The sequence below is a fragment of the Panulirus ornatus genome, chromosome 32 (assembly GCF_036320965.1).
Source record: "Panulirus ornatus isolate Po-2019 chromosome 32, ASM3632096v1, whole genome shotgun sequence".
Taxonomy (NCBI): domain Eukaryota; kingdom Metazoa; phylum Arthropoda; class Malacostraca; order Decapoda; family Palinuridae; genus Panulirus; species Panulirus ornatus.
Window position 1 is genome coordinate 161356 of NC_092255.1, and position 27298 is coordinate 188653.

At 42.9% G+C, this 27298-nt stretch overlaps 1 protein-coding gene across 1 annotated transcript in view; it reads left to right on the top strand.

Moving 5' to 3' along the window:
• LOC139759280 (glutamate receptor ionotropic, delta-2-like) overlaps positions 1-27298 on the top strand; it is a 47140-nt gene that overhangs the window by 3838 nt on the left and 16004 nt on the right. The window contains exons 2-3 of the mRNA XM_071681423.1: positions 4562-4660; positions 9975-10141. Of these exons, the coding sequence (XP_071537524.1) occupies positions 4562-4660; positions 9975-10141 (266 nt within the window). The remainder of the gene's footprint in view (positions 1-4561; positions 4661-9974; positions 10142-27298) is intronic.

The following is a 27298-nucleotide window of genomic DNA, read 5'->3' on the forward strand; positions in this document are numbered from 1 at the left end:
CACCAAGATAAATTAGGAGACCAATGAACACAGCCTAACCCATGCAGATATCACACCTACTATAATGATCCACAACTTAAGAAACACAAGTATTTCTCACATACAAGAATGTATGTGAGAAATACTTGGAAAAGCAAATGGATTTATATGCAGCATTTATGGATCTGGAGAAGGCATATGATAGAGTCGATAGAGATGCTCTGTGGAAGGTATTAAGGATATATGGTGTGGGAGGCAAGTTGTTAGAAGCAAAGTTTTTATCGAGGAAGATGAGGAAAGTGATTCATTCTCAGTGAATGTTGGTTTGCGGCAGGGATGCGTGATGTCTACATGGTTTTTTAATTTGTTTATGGATGGGGTTGTTCGGGAGGTGAATGTAAGATTTTGGAAAGAAGGGCAAGTATACAGTCTGTTCTGGATGAGAGAGCTTGGGAAGTGAGTCAGTTGTTGTTCGCTGATGATACAGCGCTGGTGGCTGATTCGGGTGAGAAACTGCAGAAGCTGGTGACGGAGTCTGGTAAAGTGTGGGAAAGAAGAAAGCTGAGAGCAAATGTGAATAAGAGTAAGGTTGTTGGGTTGAGGGACAAGGGTTGAGGGACAAGTCAATTGGGAGGTAAGTTTGAATGGAGAAAAAACTGGAGGAAGTGGTGTTTTAGATATTTGGAAGTGGATTTGGCAGTGGAATGAACTTTGGAAGCGGAATCAAAGGGTGGGGAAGGAAGCAAAAGTTCTGGGAGCGTTGAAAAAATGTGTGGAAGTCGAGAACGTTATCTTGGAAAGCAAAAATGGGTATGTTTGAAGGAGTAGTTGTTCCAACAATGTTATATAGTTGCGAGGCGTGGGCTATAGATAAAGTTGTGCAGAGGAGGGTGGATGTGCTGGAAATGAGATGTTTGAGGACAATATGTGGTGTGAGGTGGTTTGATCGAGTAAGTAATGAAAGAGTTAGAGAGATGTGTGGGGGTAAAAAAAGTGTGGTTGAGAGAGCAGAAGAGGGTGTTTTGAAATGGTTTGGGCACATGGAGAGAATGAGTGTGGAAAGGTTGACAAAGAGGGAACGAGGAGAAGTGGGAAGCCAAATTGGAGGTAGAAAGATGGAGTAAAAAAAGATTTTGAGTGATCGGGGCCAGAACATGCAGGAGAGTGAAAGGCGTGCAAGGAATAGAGTGAATTGGAACGATGTGGTATACCGACGTGCTGTCAATGGATTGAGCCAGGGCATGTGAAGCGTTTGGGGTAAACCATGAAAAGTTTTGTGGGGCCTGGATGTGGAAAGGGAGCTGTGGTTTCGGTGCATTATACATGACAGCTAGAGACTGAGTGTGAACGAATGTGCCTTTGTTGTCTTTTCCTAGCGCTACCTCGTGCACATGCGGAGGGAGGGGGTTGTCATTTCATGTGTGGCGGGATGGCGACGAGTATGAATCAGGGCAGACAGTATGAATTATGTACATGTGTATATATGTATATGTCTGTGTGTGTGTATATATATATGTATACTTTGAGATGTATAGGTATGTATATGTGCTGTGTGTGGACGTGTATGTATATACATGAGTATGTGGGTGGGTTGGGCCATTCTTTCGTCTGCTTCTTTGCGCTACCTCGCTAACGCGGGAGACAGCGACAAAGTGTGATAAATATAGATAAAGAAATATATATATATATATATATATATATCATACAAACCTTCAACAGCCTGGATCGAACCTGGGACACCTGTGCGACAGGCGGGAGCGCTACCGCTAGGCTATGATCGCCCCTAATAGAGAAATAACTATTCGAATACTATATACTCGAGTACCCTTAGTCTCACGTTGGTGAGCAACGGGGTCTACACCGATCATTTCCCAACAGGCGCACATAGCCAGCAGATAGCATTTTACCAAACCTACCTGTACAACGCGGCGATAGATAAATACGAACAAAGTGCATATGAACGCGCACCTTCATAGAACATACAAACCTCCAACAGCCAGGATCAATCCCGGGACCCCTGTGCAATAGGCGGGAGCGCTACCGCGAGGCTTTGATCGCGGCTTGTATGTTTTATGAAGGTGCGCGTTCATATGCACTTTGTTCGTATATATATATATATATATATATATATATATATATATATATATATATATATATATATATATATATATATATCTTTTTTTTTTTTTGCTTTGTCGCTGTCTCCCGCGTTTGCGAGGTAGCGCAAGGAAACAGACGAAAGAAATGACCCAACCCACCCCCATACACATGTATATACATACGTCCACACACGCAAATATACATACCTACACAGCTTTCCATGGTTTACCCCAGACGCTTCACATGCCTTGATTCAATCCACTGACAGCACGTCAACCCCGGTATACCACATCGCTCCAATTCACTCTATTCCTTGCCCTCCTTTCACCCTCCTGCATGTTCAGGCCCCGATCACACAAAATCTTTTTCACTCCATCTTTCCACCTCCAATTTGGTCTCCCTCTTCTCCTCGTTCCCTCCACCTCCGACACATATATCCTCTTGGTCAATCTTTCCTCACTCATTCTCTCCATGTGCCCGAACCATTTCAAAACACCCTCTTCTGCTCTCTCAACCACGCTCTTTTTATTTCCACACATCTCTCTTACCCTTACGTTACTTACTCAATCAAACCACCTCACACCACACATTGTCCTCAAACATCTCATTTCCAGCACATCCATCCTCCTGCGCACAACTCTATCCATAGCCCACGCCTCGCAACCATACAACATTGTTGGAACCACTATTCCTTCAAACATACCCATTTTTGCTTTCCGAGATAATGTTCTCGACTTCCACACATTCTTCAAGGCTCCCAGAATTTTCGCCCCCTCCCCTACCCTATGATCCACTTCCGCTTCCATGGTTCCATCCGCTGCCAGATCCACTCCCAGATATCTAAAACACTTCACTTCCTCCAGTTTTTCTCCATTCAAACTCACCTCCCAATTGACTTGACCCTCAACCCTACTGTACCTAATAACCTTGCTCTTATTCACATTTACTCTTAACTTTCTTCTTTCACACACTTTACCAAACTCAGTCACCAGCTTCTGCAGTTTCTCACATGAATCAGCCACCAGCGCTGTATCATCAGCGAACAACAACTGACTCACTTCCCAAGCTCTCTCATCCCCAACAGACTTCATACTTGCCCCTCTTTCCAAAACTCTTGCATTCACCTCCCTAACCACCCCATCCATAAACAAATTAAACAACCATGGAGACATCACACACCCCTGCCGCAAACCTACATTCACTGAGAACCAATCACTTTCCTCTCTTCCTACACGTACACATGCCTTACATCCTCGATAAAAACTTTTCACTGCTTCTAACGACTTGCCTCCCACACCATATATTCTTAATACCTTCCACAGAGCATCTCTATCAACTCTATCATATGCCTTCTCCAGATCCATAAATGCTACATACAAATCCATTTGCTTTTCTAAGTATTTCTCACATACATTCTTCAAAGCAAACACCTGATCCACACATCCTCTACCACTTCTGAAACCACACTGCTCTTCCCCAATCTGATGCTCTGTACATGCCTTCACCCTCTCAATCAATATCCTTCCATATGATTTACCAGGAATACTCAACAGACTTATACCTCTGTAATTTGAGCACTCACTCACTATATATATATATATATATATATATATATATATATATATATATATATATATATATATATATATATATATATATATATATAGTTCCACCAACAGGATTATTACGCTTGTCAATGTTGTTGTCGCCTGACTTATGCTGGGCAATAGATAGTAATGGGAGTTTGCGTCTTCTGTTGATAGCGAACAGACCAAACGTAAACGTTTCCAATAAATCAAGTCTCAAACCTTGAAACATTACTTGACTCTTGGTAAATCAATGAGTTTAGAGATAAGACTTGCCAGACATCACAAGATTTGTGCAAACATTTCATCTATAACAATATTCTACCTCGGATGCTTAAAAAACGTTACAAATTTGTTTATTTTAATTAGTTTTTTCTTATTTATCTTCACACGTAATCCAATAACTGTTGTTCTGCTGCCGTAAACTTCACTTACCACGTAAAATGCCAAATCATTCATTGTCTTCCCCTGACCATGTTAATACTTTTTTCACTATGTAACCCATAATGTCCTTCAATCATTAAAGCCTAGTCTTTGGGCCTTTTGTTCACTCTGTATCCTCTTTTGCGCCACTGCCCACAGGATGGGCAATACTGTAAGCACAATGAATTAGCCGCAAAAGCGACAATAACGAAGAAAATCACCTCTTATAAATGGTCGTGTTGGGTTGTTGATTTTGTGTGAAGGAGACACTGTAAACAGTCGTTTTATCTAGTCTTCATTACCTTTGACCAAATGTTTCACTTATTCAGCGAAATTACTGTTAATAGTCTTTAAAGGATTTGTTTTCAATTTTGTGTAAATTGAATTGTCGTGTAGAAAATCTTGCATTTCTTTTTCTGCATTTATCACCTTTGTTCATAACTACAACTGTGATATGAAAAGACATTTTACAGAGGGCGAAAAGTGGAATCTACCGAGATGTGTGGCAGCTTTTTAACCACGAGGACCGAGACAAGAGCTTCGTACCTTCCACAGATGCTGGCTTCGAGATGGTGAGGCAGTAGTGTGACCAATAGTCAGGGGCTCCCACCACACACACACACACACACACACACACACACACACACACACACACACACACACACACACACACACAATTGACTTGAATTGGAATGTGTTTACCCATAAGTACACAGGAGTAAAGACAAGGTACACATATACATGGTTAATAGACGGGATAGCTTGAGAGTAAAATTCTTCCTGTAACACACGTGCACACAAACCCATCTTACATCACCGACCAAAAGGCACCTCACATTGCTGAACCATTCCACCCTCTCCTAACAACACAGGCAGCTCACACGGCAGTTTAGCAATAATCTGCAGACACATCCCTGTCATCGAACGCTCCACCCCCAACAGACCAGCGTCAGTCACCACAATCGACTTGCACTAACCAGAGTTCGTACAGACAGTATGAGAATAGTCCTAAACCTACCATTGTGAACCTTGTGAGCAGTCCATGATAGAGTGCATAGCTAAGTAAGTAAACAGTTCAGGTTGTTTTAGTTAGGCTGTGCGTTATGTCAACGGTGTGTTTACTGCGACACTGCCTTGTTAGCTGCCGGCACTGGTCGGCGAGGGTGGAGAGGTTCAGCAAAATAAGAGTCTTGATAATTGATGTAAGACGGACCGATGATGATTCTGTATAAGCTCTCTTCTGCACTCTTTCCAGCTGGTCCCTCTGTGTAGTTGTGAGGCAGGAAGACCAGGCTGAGGTGGTGCAGGTGAGATTAGGTGGAATGAAGATGGTATAGACATTCCTGACCTCAGATGACGACACGCCCGGTAATCTCCGGTAGAGACAGTATGAGGAAGATCGGATGGCACTGCAGACATGACTCCTCCAGTTGAAATCGTCATCTATACTGATACCCAGAGGTCGGATGTCTCAGACTATCATGAGGAGGTCAGGGTCTAGTGTGATGTATGGGGGCAGGATGTTGTCTGCACTCAGGGTGATGTGTGTCATCACAGTCTTGGTGTGAGTGATGGGTACGTCGCTGACCTCAGTCCACTACTGAAAGTTGATGACGATGTGCTGAGGGGAACTGAGATCAGGAGCGATGGTGTTGATTGTGAGGCGGAAGGTGCAGTCGTCTACATACTTCCAACGGTGTTGTGTATGTGCGCGTAGTTACACACGGAGGAGTAAAGACAGTCTACATATATCCAGGGTTAAGAAACTCTCTCCCCATAACACAAATAGTAATAGCAAACAGATATCACACACACACACACACACACGCGCGCGTGCGCGCGCGCGCACACACACACACACACACACACACACACACACACACACACACACACACACACACACACACACACACACACTAATCAAGATCATCTTACCCCCATATGAATTCTAGGTTCCAGGAAACACAAGGTTTGTATGGTAATTTGTCTTTAGTCACAATATTATATGTTATAGATAAAAGATAAACACTGTTTCATTTCCTCTGATGTGCTTCTAAAGATCTCTCAGAAAACTGATGAAATCAAGCTTAGCTGCTCTGTAATACAAGTGGCTTTCGGAAAAGCGCTTATCGCAACCACATGTGCCATCTCTTAAAACGAAATATTCTGTTTATGAAGTAGAACTGATTTCTAGCTCTTCTTATGTTTACTGTGATGTATGGGACCCTAATCATAGCCAAGCCGTGCAGGACGAGGGGTTAATAATAACTAAACAAGGGTATGAGGAAACCTGTGGAAATTTGGACCTGCCAGAAAAGACGTCCTTTTCAAAGTCATTGAGAACCCTGAATATATATATATTGAAGGAATAGTGGTTCCAACAATGTTGTATGGTTGCGAGGCGTGGGCTATGGATAGAGTTGTGCGCAGGAGGATGGATGTGCTGGAAATGAGATGTTTGAGGACAATGTGTGGTGTGAGGTGGTTTGATCGAGTAAGTAATGTAAGGGTAAGAGAGATGTGTGGAAATAAGAAAAGCGTAGTTGAGAGAGCAGAAGAGGGTGTTTTGAAATGGTTTGGGCACATGAAGAGAATGAGGAAAGATTGACCAAGAGGATATATGTGTCGGAGGTGGAGGGAACGAGGAGAAGTGGGAGACCAAATTGGAGGTGGAAAGATGGAGTGAACAAGATTTTGAGTGATCGGGGCCTGAACATTCATGAGGGTGAAAGGCGGGCAAGGAATAGAGTGAATTGGATCGATGTGGTATACCGGGGTCGACGTGCTGTCAATGGATTGAATCAGGGCATGTGAAGCGTCTGGGGTAAACCATGGAAAATTCTGTGGGGCCTGGATGTGGAAAGGGAGCTGTGGTTTCGGGCATTATTGCATGACAACTAGAGATTGAGTGTGAACGAATGGGGCCTTTGTTGTCTTTTCCTAGCGCTACCTCGCACACATGAGGGGGAGGGGGATGGTATTCCATGTGTGGCGAGGTGGCGATGGGAATGAATAAAGGCAGACAGTGTGAATTGTGTGCATGTGTATATATGTATGTGTCTATGTGTGTATATATATATATATATGTGTGTACATTGAGATGTATGGGTATGTATATTTGCGTGTGTGGACGTGTATGTATATACATGTGTATGGGGGTGGGTTGGGCTATTTCTTTCGTTTGTTTCCTTGCGCTACCTCGCAAACGCGGGAGACAGCGACAAAGCAAAAAAAGAAAAAAATATATGTATATGCATATATATATATATATATATATATATATATATATATATATATATATATATATATATATATATATAATCATATATATATATATATATATATATATATATATATATATATATATATATATATATATATATATATATATATATATATATATATATATATATATATATATATATATATAATTATATATATATATATATATATATATATATATATATATATATATATATATATATATAAATATATGAAAGCGGGGGGGGCTGGAAATCCTCCCCTCTCGTTTTTTTTTTAATTTTCCAAATGAAGGAACAGAGGGGGCCAGGTGAGGATATTCCAAAAAAGGCCCAGTCCTCTGTTCCTAACGCTACCTCGCTAACGCGGGAAATGGCGAATAGTTTAAAAGAAAAAGAAAAGAATATATATATATATATATATATATATATATATATATATATATATATATATATATGTGTAGGTATGTATATTTGCGTGTGTGGACGTGTGTATGTACATGTGTATGGGGGGGGGGTTGGGCCATTTCTTTCGTCTGTTTCCTTGCGCTACCTCGCAAACGCGGGAGACAGCGACAAAGTATAAAAAAAAAAAAAAAAAAAAAAAAAAAAAAAAAAAATATATATATATATATATATATATATATATATATATATATATATGGTTTCAGAAGTGGTAGATGATGTGTGGATCAGGTGCTTGCTTTGAAGAATGTATGTGAAAAATACTTACAAAAACGATGGATTTGTATGTAGCACTCATGGATCTGGAGAAGGTATATGATAGGGTTGATAGAGATGCTTTGTGAAAGGTTTTAAGAGTATATAGTGTGGGAGGTAAGTTGCTCGAAGCAGTGAAAAGTTTTTAACAAGGATGTAAGGCTTGTGTACGAGTAGGAAAAGAGGATAGTGATTCGTTCCCAGTGAATGAAGGTTTACGGCAGGGATGTGTGATGTGCCAAAGGTTGTTTAATCTTTTTATGGATGGGGTGGTTAGGGAGGTAAGTGCAAGAGTTTTGGAGACAGGGGCGAATATGCAGTCTGTTGGAGGTGAAAGAGCCTGGGAAGTGAGTCAGTTGTTGTTCGCCGATGATACAGCTCTAGTGTTTGAATCATGTGAGAAACTGCAGAGGTTATTGAATGAGTGTGAAAGGAGAAAGTTGAGAGTAAATGTGAATAAGAGCAAGGTAATAAGGTTCAGTAGGGTTGAGGGACAAGTCAATTGGGAGGTAAGTTTGAATGGAGAAAAATTAGAGGAAGTGAAGTGTTTTAGATATCTGGGAGTGGAGTTAGCGGTGGGTGGAATCATGAAAGCGAAATTGAGTCATAGGATGGGGTAGGGGGCGAAGGTTCTGGGAACGACGAAGGATGTGTCGGCGAGAACGTTATCTGAGAGAGCAAAAATGGGTATGTTTTAAGGAATAGTGATTCCAACAATGTTATATGATTGCGAGGCATGGGCTATAGATAGGGTTGTGTGAAGGAGGGTGGATGTGTTGGAAATGAAATGTTTGAGGACAATATATGGTGTGAGGTGGTTTGATCGAGTAAGTAATGAAAGGGTAAGAGAGATGTGTGTGGAAATAAAAGGAGAGTGTGGCTGAGAGAGCAGAAGAGGTGTGTTGAAATGGTTTGGACATATGGAGAGAATGAGCGAGGAAAGATTGACGAAGAGGATGTATGTGTCAGAGATGGAGGGTACAAAGAGAAGCGGGAAACCAAATTGGAGGTGGAGGGATGAAGTGAAAAAGATTGTGAGTGATCGAGGTCTGACCATACAAGAGGGTGCAAGGCGTGCAAGGAAGAGAGTGAATTGGAACGATGTGGTATACCGGGGTCGACGTGCTAGCAATGGACTGAACCAGACCATGTGAAGCGTCTGGGATAAACCATTGAAAGATTTGTGGGGCCTGGATGTGGAAAGGGAGCTGTGGTTTCGGTGCATTACACATGACAGCTAGAGACAGAGTGTAAACGAATGTGCCCTTTGTTGTCTATTCCTAGCGCTACCTCGCTGGAGAGGGGGGAAGGGGGTGATGCTATCTCATGTGTGACGGGGTGGCGACAAAATTGGATGAAGGCAGCGAGCATGAATATGTACATCTGTATATATGTATATGTCTGTGTATGTATGTTTGTCAAAAAGCACCATCATTCACTTTGGCTCTTAATTTTTTCCTTTCACGCACTGTTCCTAATTCAGCCAGCAACTTATACAGTTTCTCAATCGAATTTGCCTCCAGTGTTGTTTAATCAGCAAACAACAACTAACAATATATCTTATATATTGATGGACAGAAAAAAGTATATAAACCACGGGTCGGCTTCAAACCTTGGGCACGGCGTGTGGCTACCTGTGCCATACGGAGGTAAAAGACACACACACTAGATTTCTAGTGCTTTTATGTGTGTGGCGCTTTTGATGTTATTGGTTCTATTTGCTTTGAAATCAGGCGAGAAGGATTTTGTGTTGTTTTATGCTCATGGTGCATCTGGACCCCTCATACAGGTTGACGAATATAATTGAATTCATTTAAGATACGATAAGTGAATCATTACCATATACAATCTGTTAGCACCTATAATGACTTCGGCTCGTGTTAACGTCATCTTTTGTTTTTGGCAGATCCTGAAACATAAGTATGTGTTGATCAACGCTGAGCTCAACTCCAGACTGAAGGCCACTCAGAGAGGACGAGAAAAATTCTACTTCGCTCGTGAGACCTTCCTTCCTCAGGGTTACGGCATCGCCTGCAGCAGCGGCTCACCCTTCAAGGTCATCTTCAGCAGCATGTCAGTATCCCAATGAACTCTCACTCCATTTGATGCATTGTTCTCTGTACGGCATTATGATTAACTCGTTTGCTCTCTTCTTATTAATCATTCTTGTAGGTCAAAGATCTTGAGTGGCGAGGCGTCACTTCCGAACTTTTTTTTTCAGCCTCTGCTGCTACGCTACTGTAGTATCCACACCGAGAGAGAGAGAGAGAGAGAGAGAGAGAGAGAGAGAGAGAGAGAGAGAGAGAGAGAGAGAGAGAGAGAGAGAGAGAGAGAGAGAGAGAATGGGAGTGATAGCTTCAATCGGTGATGTTATTGTTTTGTGTTGACCATAAAGGTAGCATGTTATCATGAAGGGTTCATGCCACGTATTGTGCATTATTTGATATCAGTATCTACTGTTGTCACGTCTCCTGATGCATACTAGCACTGCGAGGTGTAAACGTACATTTGCGAGACAACTAACTGGACACGGCAGGAGTGAGGAGCCTCAGAAAATCTTTTACGAAACGCATTCTTGTGTGGGTGGAGGCAGCCAACAGAAACATACACTAGTTCCCTAACCAGTAAGATGGCGACAAGGCTAGTAAGGAGGTGCTGGGTGGGAGGGAAGTGATAGGATGACAAGGAAAATAAAGCTTGTTGGTTTCTGACTGATGTGACTGGGACAGTGGAGTGGCAGGTTACACTGTGGTATTCTGGGCAAACGGTGAAGATACTAACGTTCCTGGATGATAGACCAGGCATGTGTTTGATGAGGTTATGAGGCTGCTTACGCCACCAATGTAAATTCCGTAAAGCAAAAATAGTTTACTGAATGTTACTGACGGGAAAAATCAATCTATTTCTGCGTCCGGGACTTGCTTGTTAAGCATCTAACAGTTCAAGATGATTTAATGTAGTTAAAGCTTAAACTGGTGTTTGGGTTAGACTAAATCAATGTGAATTATCACTCCGAGTGCATTAACTTTATTTACAGTGGTCCCCCCATGGTTCTGTCACTTGATACATGCGTTATACAGTAATCATACCGCGAATACTCTATTCTATTGGCGTATCGCTTACCATTCCTGACTGTGACGCATTCATGGGCCGCCCAGAATCGAGCGCATGGGTTCAAATTCTGGTTGCGGCAGTCAGTTCACAGTCAACCCAGCTGTTCATATACCCCTAGGAGTTAGTCGATAAAATGGATACCTGGCTCAGGTTATGAATGAGGGGCGAGTATGCATGCAGTCTTTTGGGGATGAGAGGGCCTGGAAAGTGAGTCAGTTGTTCTTCGCCGATGATACAGCTCTAGTGGCTGATTCAAGTAAGAAACCGCATAAGCTGTTGACTGAGTTTGGAAAAGTGTATCAAAGGAAAAAGTTGAGAGTAAATATGATTAAGAGTAAGGTTATAGGGTTCAGTAGGGTTGAGGGACAAGCAAATTGGGATGTAAGTTTGAACGGAGAAAAACTGGGGGAAGTGAAGTGTTTTAGGTATCTGGGAGTAGACTCAACAGCGGATGGATCCATGGAAACGGAAATGAGTCACAGGGTGGGAGAGGGGGCTAAGGTTCTGGGAGCGATGAAGAATGTATGGAAGGAGAGCAAAAATGGGTATGCTTGAAGGAATAGGGTGGACGTGTTGGAAATGAAATGTTTGAGGACAGTATGTGGTGTGAGGTGGTTTGATCGAGTAAGTAATGAAAGAGTAAGACAGATGTGAGGAAATAAAAGAGTATGGTTGAAAGAGCAGAAGAAGGTGCGTTGAAATGGTTTGGACATATGGAGAGAATGAGTGAGGAAAGATTGACAAAGAAGATATATGTGTCAGAGGTGGAAGGAACAAGGAGAAGCGGGAGACCAGATTTGAGGTGGAAGGATGGAGTGAAAAAGACATTGAGCTATCAGGGCCTGAATATACAGGAGGGTGAGAGGCGTGCAAGGAATAGCGTGAATTAGAACGATGTCGTATACCGGGATCGATGTGCTGTCAATGGACTGAACCATGGCATTTGAAACGTCTGGAGTAACCTATGGAAAGGTCTGTGTGGCCTAAATACGGATAGGGAACTGTGGTTTCGGTGCATTTCACATGACAGCTAGAGATTGAGTGTGAACGAATGTGGCCTTTTTGTCTGTTTTTTTCCGGCATTAACCCGCGGAAACAGGGGGTAGTGATGCTGTTTCCTGTGGGGCGGCGTGGCGTTGGGAATGGATGGAGGCAAGCAAGTATGCATTTGTACATGCGTATATATGTATATGTTTGTGTATGTGTTCGTATATGTGTATATGTTGATATGCATATGTATGTATATGTGCGTGTATGGGCGTTTATGTATACATATATATATATGTGTGTATATGTGTGGTGGGGCCAGCCTTCGGCTGTTTCCTGGCGCTGCCTCGCTGAAGCATTGGATAACTGGATAAGGGCAATAAAAAATATGACTATTGCCAGTATTATTGCAGTAGCATTTGGGGACATGTTTTGACGTTAGTGAATACATCGCGCAAGTAACATGACATAATTGCTGAAATTTCAATCTGTATATCTTGCCTGTAAAACGAACTGCTTCGTCGATAGTCATTACAATAAGCTTTTCCTGTTCTTCAAAAGTTTAAGCAATGAAATATGATAACCATCAGGTATAAGTGTGTGAATCTCGTCCTGCAGATACTTAGGCTCAGAATTCAAATGCCACTAAAACATGTGTCTGGGAACCAAATTGAAATACATATCTCTGGGTCGTGATGAGGACACGCACTCCTGTACCTTCTCTCTCCTTTGGCTTTCCTTCTTCCGTTTCGTCACCATCACATCAACAGTTACACATTCCCACCACCTCGTCAATAACTACATATTCTGGGCCACACCTTTTCTAGATTCTGTACTACTTACTCCTCCATGATGCTCGGGGACAGGTATAGCGGTAGGGGCTATCATGGTCTGAAGACTAAGATTAAGGAGAAAACTGAGCTGGAACATATCTGTAACTTTTGAAACTTTTATTTGAGTTCGTTCATGTTGCCTTGGATGTCAAGTGATACTTAACCAGGCTCCGGGATATGTGTCATATCAGGTTGCCTTGAAGTTTAGCTCAGAATTCACACTCAAATTAAGCTTAAGATTACTCCTTCAACTTAGACTCTAACAGTGTCTAATGGATTGTGGGTCAAAGTCCACTGTGCGGGCAGTCCCCCTCCTGCCACTTCTTAAACTATATCGTTTTAGCAAATATCACTTTCACTACGATTACTCTATCATGTAAACAACAAAAAATCATGTACCATGTCGTTGTGGCATTTGATTAACACATATGAATAACATTTTCTATCCATGAAACGGCACAGACGACATCATTTTATATTGTAAACTCCAAGGGATCATTTCATTAAGCTCAAGGCTGGATCCAATGTTAACAACAGGTGTATGAATTTTGACACAGAACATAGCAGGAAGGCGGCAGCATCATATTTGTTAATTTGAATGTTAACATCACCAAATGGGAAATACCACCAAACACAAATTGCTGACCATTGTTGGCTTATCATGACTGTACTATGGTGGTAATGATGCCCCCAGAAATTGGTGCATCGTCCACTCACTTACACCCAGGCAGGGAACCTTCTTCCCTCCATTACCAAGACGCAGGCTCCTTGCGTCATACAATGTCGCAACCACCAGCACCAGCAGCAGACAGCAGATTAGAGAGAACACACTGTATTTTACGATCTTAATCAAACAAGAACATTTGCGTATTATAACGTTAGTGTGACGGTTGGACAGCCAGCCTCCACTTACTGGTGAGCCGTCCCCTCCTCTGTTCCCAGCACAGGGACCTCCCTACCCTCCAGCCAGAGGTCTCCCTTGCGTGTCACGCCCCCTCACCACCAACACCAACACTACCTACTGTAATCAGACAGTAATCCATGACGTCATATTTGGTAATCAGAATGTAATTTGTAGCCATACAGGAAATATTGTCATTCTCAGCTGAAGGAGGAATGCTTTCTTATCACTTGTCTCTGACGCTATACAGAGGTCGCTTTCGTCCATTCATCTCAATACACCACGATATCAACAACAATATTTCTGCCAAGTGTCACAAAACTCGCCAGCCACTGTGTGAGTACAGGCGATTGTACGTCATAGCATCACTTAAGATTGCTTCTGAAATCATCCGTGATGATTTGAGTCGTGTCACCACGTAGCAGCCACACCTTGGGTCCAGTGCGGGCAGTCAGTCAACGGTTAGTCAGTGTGTGGGTCTAAGGACGTGTCAGAAGAAGGTCACCTGATCAATCTGTAGACTATCCAGGGTCGAACACATGGGCTCGAATCCTCCGAGTTGCGGCAGTGGGTCCATAGTCAATCCAGCTGTTCATCCAACCTTAGGTTTGGTCGGAAACTGAGTACCTGGCTCATGCTAGGGTATATACATAACGTTTATGGGATGGCCTTGATTAGGGCCTCAGTTGCCTGTGCTGTTTCAGCTAACATAAAAAAAAAAAATAACTTTCATCAATGTAAAAAATCTGTTTCTTTACTAAAGCACATAACTAGCAAAGTCTTTGGCACTATGTTGCTTCATAATGACGATTCGTGAAACATTTTACTTGATATATAAAGTGACACTCATAATCTCTAGGTGATTACAGTAATCTTCCGTCGGCTCGCAACATCTACGATCTTCGTGAACCCTTCAGAGTTTAGTGGCAGTGACGTGGGTCTCTCGCTTGTGTAATGTACTTTTGCACATCACTATTCCAGTGCTCCCGTAGCTGAGTGTAGAGTGTGACGCCACGCACCAACTAACTCCTGCATCAGTGTTAATGCATCAGTATAAGATTTTATGGTTTCGGGAGTGTCTGTTGGTCGCCGCCCTAAATGTACGTATTCATGGCCACCTCCCACCTCAGCGTACTGTCGTGATTTACTAGTTTCTAATGCATCTAACGCTGCCTGCCCGCCAGTCACCAGCCTAGAGTACGACCGACCCCAAGCCTCACCATCGGTGTGAGTATAGACCAGGATGTGTTGAACTGTTTCCTGTGTGGCCTACGGCCGCCTCCAGTGCTCCACACACACACACTACCCCGCCACCACCACACCACCACACCACCACGCGCTCGTCTGCTGACCGACTACAGCGAACGGGCAGCTCAACCCAGTGCCGTGGGACCGCCTTGACTCTGTACCACCTGGTGTGGCTTCGTGCTGTCCGTCTCGAAACCTTTAAATAAGTTGCGTCGATACACACCAGAGACCAATGTGACGTCAGTGTCATACGTCCACCGTGGTGTGTGGCAGTTTGTTCTGTCTGCTTGGAGAACGTCGACGATCTCGCCGTTTGAAGAGGCGTTTGTCAGCTTCGTCCGTCTTCGCCGTAATCGCCTGCTTGTGGGCGGAGCCTCGCTGGAGGAAGGATCTGCCTCCATGTCTCATGACTTCACCGATCATCGTCCTCCCCCATGACGTGTGTAAAGCCATGACGTCACTGATCATCGCCCTCCCCCATGACGCTTCTATGCAGCTTGGGTGACCCTGTGTGATTGGCCTCATGTAGTCCTCAAGTCTTACGGTTAACGTCATTCAGTTACTTGGAACACCACGAGTATATGAAGTAGCCATGCTGCTCCAGTCCAGAATGCAACGTTAGACTCTTGTATTACCCTTGATTGCGCTTGCTACATCCTATTCATTCTATTACTTCGGTAGAAAAATTATATCTGTATTTTGTTCTGAGTTTTCTTTCATTTAATTTTTACTCACCAACACTGCATTTCTTCCCTTGGAGTTCATGAAATGATTTCAAATCACTGTTCAGTACCATTTTTGTACGTTTAATCATTCTTGGTCTGGAAGTTTTACCTGAAACTTAATCATTTTTGATGTTTTACGTTATTTGTGGTGCAATAATTGTAGCCTTACTCATTTTATCTTGATTACACCTGAGTTATCTTGTTTCCTCAGGTAGTCTTGTTGTTCGCTGCATTTATCGTGTATGATAACTTCATCTTTGTTTTCATCATGTACAGTCGCCTCCTCGTGTATTGTTACCTCACATTATGCCTCACTCGCTCATCTGATAATATGAGTAACTTGAGCAGCTCGGGAGCTGACTGTTAGAATGAATGATTTCTTAACCCTTGTGTCAGTCCGTACTAATATACGAAGGAAGAATCCTCAAAGGTGATGATACATATGTATAAGTTTCTGTAATGGTTGAAAAAAAAAAAGAGAATAAGCGACTTCAACCCCATCAAGACCGTATGAGAAACTATCATTAGGTCACAGGTGAAGACGAGGAGCGAGCATCATAGCAACTCCTCCAACAAGAATGAGAGCGTTGTCCCACACACACACACCGGGGCAACAAGAGTGTAACACTGGAGCCTTTCATCCAGGCAGACTGCATGAGGTAATCGTAAATTAGTGGATGGACCAAGTGTAGAACTGGCAACAGGCTCTCCACCCCACGACATCACATAGCACTCCCTGCTCCCATTACCTGAGATGCTGAACACCAAATTGCTGACAGATTATGGTAACTTTCGTTTTGCAATGTGATTTTGTGTCAAGAAATAGAATGTTATTGTAAGAACACTGATTGTTTTCTAGTAGATAGCAAATCCAGCCTAGATTCTCATATTATTGTCTATACTTCATGCTCGTGTGTAACTATATCATCTGTTTATCTGTTTCTCCCTTTTCCTCTACAGCAACGTCATAGTGCAGCAGGTCTCGATATTGCTAGCTCTCATGCTTTGGCTGCCATGGTATGGCTTGATTCTCTCAAGGTAACAAGTTCTTCCCAATGATGTCACTTGCTGTTGCTGGTGATTCACCAGCTGAGATGAGTGGTGGGAGTAAAGTAGTGAGACAGGATTTTTGTCAAATTCCGACAACATCTCGGTTGAAGGGTCGAACAGCCTCTCTCTCTCTCTCTCTCTCTCTCTCTCTCTCTCTCTCTCTCTCTCTCTCTCTCTCTCTCTCTCTCTCTCTCTCTCTCTCTCTCCTCTTTCTTTCTTCACCTCTTTCCTTTCACGCTTTTCCTTCAGTTTATGAAAAATTTGACTATAAGAGAAACTCCAGCATTTATAGTGTTTCCCGAGGTCTCTCTTTTTTCATCTTAGTACGGAACGAAACAAGTATTTGGAAACCACTCTTAATAATCAGCTCTTTAGTTACACGAACATCGAGACGCTGCTACATGAGCAAGTGTGGTATCATACAGGGTATAATGCTAGTGTGGGATCAACACACCTGCTAATATTTATTTCCTTATATGTTAATTATCGTACCTATGTGTCGCATGTTTCACTTGACATGTTGTGAGATTTTCAAATCCTTTACATGCATTTCTTTTCCTGGTTCTGTTAAAGACACTTACATGATTCACTTCGTTTTGTTTATGATACAGTTCTTCAAAGTGGTCAGCTGTGTACGCCTATCTTTTTTTTTTTTCTGCGTTTGGGAGCAATTCCTTGATCATTAATATCGTTGGAGGATCTTATCTTCCCGTTACTTCTCTGATTATTTACGAGTCTGCATCATTTCTTGATGTTCCACTTTATATTCCATCCCCATCCAGCCCTGCTCAAGTCTCTGTGCTTCTCCTGGTTTCAGCCCCTCTATGTGTCTTTCACGTGGACATGTATTCATAGCAGATTCTTGGCTTACCTACACGTTCTTTGTCTTTGTGAAGAAGTGTACAAATGTCACAGTTTCCTGTTAAACCCTCTCATATTCCAAGTCTCCATCATGGGTAAGCGATTTCCTCTCCTGACCCACGGGTGCACGTTATCCCCGACCATTCAAACATCTATCCTGGGATCCCTCATCATCATCCCGTTATCACAATGTAGGGACAAACCTGGGATGGTTCTGGGCATTGCGTGATCATCCCTCGTCAGACGGGGACACAGCACACTTGCCGAGCCGAATTGATCTGCGAAGCAGGCCGGCATGTACCATGTCCTCCCACGCTATGGATATCATGTGAACCTTACATTATCCTGACGCTGGGGACGAGCTGATCGACTTGTCACACATACATCAATACGATGTAGCTCTACCGGGTGAAAAGGTTGGTTATGCTAATGCAATCCTGCTTTATTTCAATGTGTAACCTAACTCACTCCAGCTTACTTCATGCCTCATTCACGCTAATCTTTGGCTGATCACTTATTCTAGGAAATGCTCTGTGATGGAGTCGTTTAGCCCTGTTCGAGCCCCTGGAACGCTCTTCTTTTAATTATCCGAAACTTGATAGATCTTTCAGACGTGCCATTGACCGGTTTCTTTCACCTTTCACGATGGGTGTTTCCTTAGACCATAAGGAAAAGCAAGCTCTTAAGTTTTACCAACTTGAAACATTGTTTCTGGTAACTATATATGGCATCCGAATGCCTTTTCTGTCCCCAGGACATTTTCAGTTAAAGAAAATGCCGTTCTGCCACACGAACTGCATTTAACACGGTGTGTTCAATTCAAACTTATGATTTTGACTTAATGTTTGTTCTGAAATTAAAAGCATATGAGTTAAGTACGGACCAGCTGAGTCTAGGATTCGAACCTATGCAAACTCGACCCCAGGTGGTCTGTGAATGCGTTATTCAAAGATCTAAACCATACGACCGTATAGCAGCCATGTCTTGGGAACATAAGTGTTTCTGAGTTAGCAATACACGGAGGCAGACACCCATCCGTTGCAACATTCCACTTCAGCCGACACTCAGTTACAATTTATGATCCAGGTTGTCCTGCACAAGACCCCTGTGTCACGTAAGCACTATACAGCATACTCCGGATGTGATGTAGGATCGGACTTTCTGAAGGATCCAATTCTCTTTGTAATGATTGTTTACTAAGAGAATAAGTGTTATCACATATACTGAGGATAGTCGGAGTGAAACAGTGTTACCGTAGTTGTCATTTATATTACGAATTAGTTTGATTTCCATCTTTTTCAGGGGTCTAAGTAACGTCATTTTACCTCTGTGGTTATGCTTTTACTTACTAGTACCTAATTGTGTCGAGGTTTTGTCGTATGCAGCTTATCGGCAACACCACAAGGTGAGCGAGGCAAACGATAAGCTGATATATATATGCAGTGTCAGGCCACAAGATAATTTCATGCTTGAGCCAGCTAGTGAGGACATCTTTTTCATGCAGTGAGGCTAGACCATTGCCATGTCTGCAGAAAGTCAGAGAGGGTTCCCTGAGCGTTAAGAAACTGTATGTTGTGCAGATGTTTTATAATCTCCGAACGCTCGAGAGTGTCAAAGTGTGAGTCTGAGCGTAACACACTGTACTATTCCTATTTAGGGCAAGAGTTTTCAAGGTGTGGAGCCTCTTTATCTTCACCTGAAAGAGTGCAATGTATGTTACTAACCTAGCATCTGTTGATCAAGCAGACGATCGTGATGATGTCCTTAGCATTAACTTTAAAAACACTATCCTGTGCCTGTCAGACCCGACGTTTCTTGAAGTTCATATGTTCCACGTGGGTCCCTCTACCTTCACTTGTTGTTCAGACATCTCCGAGGGCGGGTGTGTCACTTTGTGCTTCTACTTCTCCATTGTGTTTTATGGTATTCGAGTCCAGTAGACCCATAGACAGTGATAGTGTGAGGGATGAATATCATATGAATAATAAATGGTGTACAAATCGCGGGAATTTCGTCTGTCAGTGAGAAACCAGTGGTCTGGAGAATGGCTACATCCAGTATCATGTCCTTACAGTTGATAGTTTTTGTGTTATGTTGGTCAAAGTAATAACACCTTTTTCATACCAATTTTCAAAGGTTTTTGCTTTTCTACTTCTTTGTTATGTTTTCTAATTTTCTCGGTATTATTCCACCACTAGGTGGGTGCTCAAACACTAGTTGTCCATATTTATCCATTTTATTTCAATCAAGCTTTCGTCAGCCACTTCCATTTATATTTTCATCTTTATAATAATATAAATAAGGTAAAACAAAGCTTAAAATTTGTGTACATCTTTTTGTTTTCCATAAAATGCACTTAGAACTATCCTTTTCTCCCACTGGATCTGTTGGACGCAAGGGTTCTGAAATCATTATAACACGTGGGAATACTGCCCTTCGGATAAACAACCCTGAATTGACGAAGCTCCTCCATACTCTACATGAATCAGGAACTGATGATACTACGCTAAATACAGTCTGTTTCCGCATGGGGGGAAGTCAATGAGACTTTAGCGAGTACTATGTTTGGGGTGTTGGAGAGGCAAAACTGGGGGAGGGGGCACGGAAACACGTGAAACAACACAACAACAACAACAACGACAACAATAATGCTGTATTACATAAGATAAACAAGGTGAGGTAGCAGAGGGCAGTGGGCTATTGGAGGTGCAAGATTTTGTCGAAGAAGAAGTAAAGTAGTCGAATATCATACGAGTCAGGCATGGCAGGGGTCCTGTGATGCTGGTCATGGTAGGCGTCAGATGAAGCAGGAACACGGGGGGGGAAGTGAAAGGGTGTCAAGTTAACGAAGAGCCCCTGTGGGAGGTGGGCTGTTGCCCGTACTGTGGTTGCTGAGGTGTGCGGCGGCTGCTGAATAGTGATAGGGAAGCAGGAGGCTTCTGGAGAGGCGGTAGGGATGGAGGAGTGCCGCGGGCGTGGCTGTAGGTCCCTTGTTGTTACAGCTGCTGCTCGCTGCGGACGGAGGCAATGTCCCATGTGATTCCTGCTCAAGATAGACGTTGGAGATGAGGCGCCACATGAAACCTGGCAGGAAGAGGAAATGTCACAAGCCACGTTGGGACATCTACTGACGGAGACGTCCAAAGGGCGGCCAAGACTCCATGTACCGGAGTGGTGCACTTGTTGTCTAGTGGTGAGTCAACTGCCTGTCTGACTTGCCAGAGGGAAGTAGTGACGTCGAAGCCATATGTCGCAAACGTCTGACCTTTCTCGATGCTGGTAGACTTGACGTTAAGTCCGTAAGAGCGACGCTTCTTATGGAAAGGGTCATGTCATCTATGATTACAGCGGCAGCTTCTGATCTGCTACCACCGACAGGGTGTCAGATCCAGATGTGTATGATGAGCCACCAAGCACATTCTTGTGAGGCTTACTAGACCAGGTGAGGTCACAGCTGTCACCCAGTCAATGGCGACATCATTAAGGTGACCTTGGGTCACTACAAAATCATAACATGCGTCAGTGAGCTGCCAAAAACTATGACATCCTTAGAGAAGTGATCCCCGCTCTATGACGAATTATTTTTTTTTTTTTCCGTTAGGTGAGTCACAAACAGACCGCATGAGAAACTACCAGAAGAAGTAGAGTTAGTAGATACGCTCTGGACGGAGTAGATAACTGTGACGACAGACAATCTGGCACTTGACAAGTAAGATTTGTCATTACAAATAATCTTATCTTATCTGCTGCCATGTGGTACGACTCGCCACTCTTCAGGCTGAATGTCCAGAGAATGCGACGGCACGATGTGAAATAGAACATCACCAACAAAATGTAGACGAGCCATGACCAAGAATCTCAGTATACCTATGGGAAGAGTAACGACTTCTACAATAGCTAAGGATGCGCCGTCAACGCTAGTGAAAATATCCCGGAAGACATCGCTTATCCTATCAGAGAGAAAGCCAATATTACGGTGAGGTTTCCTTGATAATGTTAGAGGTGGAGGTGTGACATTACACGGCCTTCAGCGTCCAGGAAGGTGGAGGTACTGCAGGGTAGTCAGTGTCCAGGAAGGTGGAGGTACTGCAGGGTAGTCAGTGTCCAGGAAGGTGGGAGGCATTGTAGGGTAGTCAGTGTCCAGGAAGGGGGAGGTACTGCAGGGTAGTCAGTGTCCAGAAAGGGGGAGGCATTGTAGGGTAGTCAGTGTCCAGGAAAGGGGGGAGGCATTGTAGGGTAGTCAGTGTCCAGGAAGGGGGAGGCATTGTAGGGTAGTCAGTGTCCAGGAAGGTGGAAACATTGCCGGCGAGATAAGATCGAAATAGTTTTCCCCCTCATTCCTGCCGGTTGATCTAGCTTCTTAATCAGCCTCCCATGTGGTACATAGTCAAATGCTTTCTGGAAGTCCAGATAAAAACGATCCAACCAGCCTTCCCTTCGTCCAGGACGGAGATCACTCTTTCGTAGAACTCTAAGAAGTTTGTTACACACGACGTCCTCTCCCTAAAGCTATGCTTTCACTTAGGTAATTTCTCCTCCGTAAAAAGTCATCCACTTGCTTTCCAATGATCTTTTCCAGAGCCTTGCCCATCACACTCGCTACTGAGACCGGTCTGTAGTTAAGCGCCTGTTCTTGGTCTCCTTTCCTTAAAAAGTAGCTATGACGTTTGTCGTTTTCCATTCCTTTGGCACTTTGTCTCTCCAGTGACGTTTTGGACAGTAATTCAAGTGGTTTCTCTAGCGTGTCTGCACTAATCATCAGCAAATATGGTGAAGTACACCAGGATCATGAGCCTTGTTTGGGTCATATCCTTTTAGTATTGATTACATCTTTTCAAGATATCTCGAGAACTTCTAAAACTTCCTCCCCATCCCATTGTGGAAACGCTTTAGCACTTGTCATTCAGTTCCTCGCATATCCTTACATCATCCTCTACAATTTACCCACGGAATCCCTTAACCTGATCAGCTGCTTCTTAACTGACAACTAATTCCCGATGAATCTTTGGATAAGTTTTGGATTTTCTCTTGTCTCTGTCCACAATATTCTTTGCAAAGTTTCGTGTTCCTTCTTCCTTATCCCGCTATACTCATTACCTTCCTTCTTCCTCATCCTGCTATACTCATTACCTTCCTCCTTCCTCATCCTGCTATACTCATTACCTTCCTCCTTCCTCATCCTGCTATACTCATTACCTTCCTTCTTCCTCATCCTGCTATACTCGATCCTTGCTCTCGTACAGATGCTGGTTGGCTGGAGGGCCGTCTGTATCTTCGTTACTCCACAGCTTTTGGCATCTTTAATCATAAATGTGTTTGTGTGTGTGTGTGTGTGTGTGTGTGTGTGTGTGTGTGTGTGTGTGTGTGTGTGTGTGTGTGTGTGTGTGTGTGTGTGTGTGTGTGTGTGCGTTTGTGTGTGTTTGTGTGTGTGTGTGTGTGTGTGTGCGGGAGGGGAAGATGGCCGCTGGATATCTTCTCTTCCTTTGTTATCACCTTCTAAAAGTAGGAACCGAATGTGGAAGTAATCGATGCCGGTAGTTATGTCAAGAAATATATAGTTAAAAATGAAAATGGCTGTTGACTAAGTAACTGTCTCTGTCTCTCTGTAAGACTCACACACACTTATCATTAATCTTTCATTAGGTATTTGTTGTTATCATTTTACTGTGAGTTACATAGAGTTAGATGCATGTTGCCACGGGCTCACTGTTCCCACGGGCTACTGTTAATCAGGATGTGTGAACACGTAAGAGCTGATCTGTTATTTGAACACGTTGTTGAATGGGTGTTGACGGACTCCCATATAACCTCTGTCAGTGTGACCTGAGGGGACACACTGGCCAGCATCGTCACACTGTTCACTAGAGTGTGTCGTAGTGTGTCATAAGACTATAGCCCAGAGTACTACAAATGTACGTACATATTTTTGTAATAAATCTACAAAGGCCGCCTGATCTTCATTGAGTATCACCCACGAAGAAGACCCGACCTTCTTCCTATCAACTCAACCTTACAAATGGTGGCAGTGACGTAAGAACCCACGTGACCACACACGACCGTCACATCTACTTCATATTTCTACGTCTGGTGTTGGCAGCAGTCATACAAGCCTACCTGACACAGTCTTAGCGCTCGCTCCTGTGGACGTTAAGGGCGGAACCCACGGCCGGCTACGTGCTCCATCACCAGTACCTCCCTGCACTGAAGATACGCCTTAAGGGAAATATGTCGTGGAGTGTTGTCATTACATCCAGACGTGTCAAGCAAGGTCAGCCATCCTGCCAACACCAACGTGGAGGTCATCTTGTCAACCGCTCCAGAGACGCGTCGTCAGCAGCCGTGGCAACATCCCAGACGTCAGCATCGCGTGGTCCAGCCCTTGTCGCTCACTCAACTTTCCTGCTCACTCAACGTCTTCACCTCGCTATACCCAAGTCGCCATCGTGAACGAATCTCCCAGTCAGATAAGACTGTGTCAAATGGTTCACGCTGTGAGGTATGCTCTTTTTTGTGTAACTAGTTGTTAGTCTATACATATAGACATATATACCTTTTGGCGATATGATTATCCATCTTTGTAGTTTACCCAATTAATGTAAGTTTTCAGTTATTATTCCATATTGTCTTTCTTGTGTTTTCATATATATTTGTACTATTTTTTTAGTGATGGTTACTTTCATATATAGAGTCTTATATTGATATGTTATACTGTTAAGTGCGCCTTTCATATATAGAGTCTTATATTGATATGTTATACTGTTATTCCAGCCTTTCGTAACATCAATATTGCCTTCAGTTCATTACGATATTTTTAAATAAGATTCATCATATGTATTTTGGATTAGGTCAATAGTGTTAGTTATATCTAAATTTTTTTGGGAGGTTATTATTTACACACTTTAAGTCTGATTGTATTACATGTCCGACGAGATCCATGTGGTAAACGTAAAGGTTCATATGTACTTAGAAATTGACCGAGAATCTCTTATTATAAACGGAACCAGCCTTCTAAAATGGTGACGTCACACAAAGTTGTTTTGACAGATTCTGGTGATACAGATGACACACAGAAACCTTCTCACACGTTACCACACCCACACACACCCACCTCCCCCGCCACCTCACAAAAACTCGGGACAATCAATTCCTTCACAAAAAAAAACTGTTTTTACACTAAAACCAGCTAGGGAACCACACGAGTTATTTGATGGTAAACTGTCAAATTTTGATCGGTGGATTAGAAATGCGGATTTCAGCCAACCTAACAATTACGCTAGGGTTGTCTATGACGCAGATGGCATTCCAAACTGTACATCTTGGGAGGAATTTAAAACGTTGTTTAAATTAGGTTGTGAGGAATCATTCTCAGATAGTTTACTACACGTCCTTTTACGTGCTCTTAACATACATGGATGATACGTCAGTGCCTGATCACTGGAGTACCTTACATGGAAGAATGAGATTAGTTAGGCAGGCTTATGAATCCTCACCATGCATATCAGCCATGATGAATCCTGAAACTCATGTGTAAACACTCATGCCATTTTCACACATCACCTTCATCCTAAAGGACCTGCGTCCATACGTAAGACGACGGTTCATATCGACCCATCATTGTGGGTCAGTAACAAAAGTGTTGAATTACACTTAAAAGAAAGGTAACGGTTATTCCAACATCAAAACACTGGGGAGGCTGGTGTCGGCTTCCCAAAGTGTGACGAAACAATTCTAGTGGTCAACACATTAATTCATCTCTTGGTCAAATAAAGCGATTCACTTATGACAAACACTCACATAAAGTGACGTGCTTCCGGTGTCGTCAACTAGGACATAAGGTGAATGTGTGTCCTGACACATGGGACTCATTCTTACGTGAGCCCTGACCAGAACCAAGGCAGTCCACCACTCACGGCATCACAGCCTCGGTCGTCACAATTCTGCCGACCGAGGCATAATTTCCTCCAGTCAGACACCAGCCTGACCTTCACCTGCTCGCGCCCATCAAGCAGGTGTTCATATCATAGCAACGCTAGACACACATCAGCGGAATGCCTAGCATTACCTAGACAGACGTCATGTAACACAGGTTCATCGACTCATTATCAACAATGGCAATCTCCCTCTGAGGACAGGCCTCCATCTCATAAGGAACCCTTAAGACATATGTTCTCTGCCATTTTCTCACATTAGAAGTTTCGATTTAGTGGGTTCTTTTTCAGGATAAGCCAATCACAATCTTTCTACACAGCGGATTTACTGAGCGCAGTTTGGCAGATTCAGTTGTCAGAGGAAAGTCGCCCGCCCCCTGCCTGTGTTCAGTACGCCAGATGGTCATTGGCAGTTCATATGCATCATGGGCTTCGGTCTTCATACCTCACCGGTGATCACCTTCTCAAGGTTAATGACTAACATTTGTCGTCACATGTTGGGCAAAGAAGTATTGGTTTATCTTGATGATATAATTATCATGTCTCCAGACATTGCTTCTCATTTCAAAAGTCTTGAGAGAGTATTTCTACGACTTAATGATGCAAATCTAAAAATCAAGTTATCCGAATGTTTCTTTCTACAAAAAAGAATGAATTACTTAGGTCACACCGTTGATGAAAACGGTATTCAACCTAATGCAGATAAAGTAAAAACCATTGTAGAATGGCTAGTCCCTTCCACAACAGATAAAATCAAATCCTTCCTTGGTTTAGCAGGATATCATCGAAGATTTATCGCTAATTTCGCGAAGATCACAAACACCCTCGCTTCACTTCTGAAACAGGGAGTTACATTCCAGTGGACTACAGCGCAAGACAATGCGTTTAACTTAAGCAACACTTGATCGAGGCGCCTATCTTTCGATTTCCCAACTTTGAGAAGCCCTTCATTTTGTACACAGATGCTTGTAAACAGGATCTTGAAGCTGTACTTATGTAGGGGTCAAATATGGGTAGACTTTTTCATATTGCCTATGCGAGTCGTTCATGTTCAAAGACAGAATCGAAATATTCAGTAACTGAGTTAGAAAGCCTTGCAGTAGTTTGGGCACTCAGACATTGTAAAGAATATATATAAATATATATATATATATATATTATCCCTGGGGATAGGGGAAAAAGAATACTTCCCACGTATTCCCTGCGTGTCGTAGAAGGCGACTAAAAGGGGAGGGAGCGGGGGGCTGGAAATCCTCCCCTCTCGTTTTTTTTTTTTTTTTTAATTTTCCAAAAGAAGGAACAGAGAATTCGGCCAGGTGAGGGTATTCCATCAAAGGCCCAGTCCTCTGTTCTTAACGCTACCTCGCTAATGCGGGAAATGGCGAATAGTTTGAAAGAAAAGAAATATATATATATATATATATATATATATATATATATATATATATATATATATATATATTCTATCCCTGGGGATAGGGGAGAAAAATACTTCCCACGCATTCCCTGCGTGTCGTAGAAGGCGACTAAAAGGGAAGGGAGCGGGAGGCTGGAAATCCTCCCCTCTCATTTTTTTTTAATTT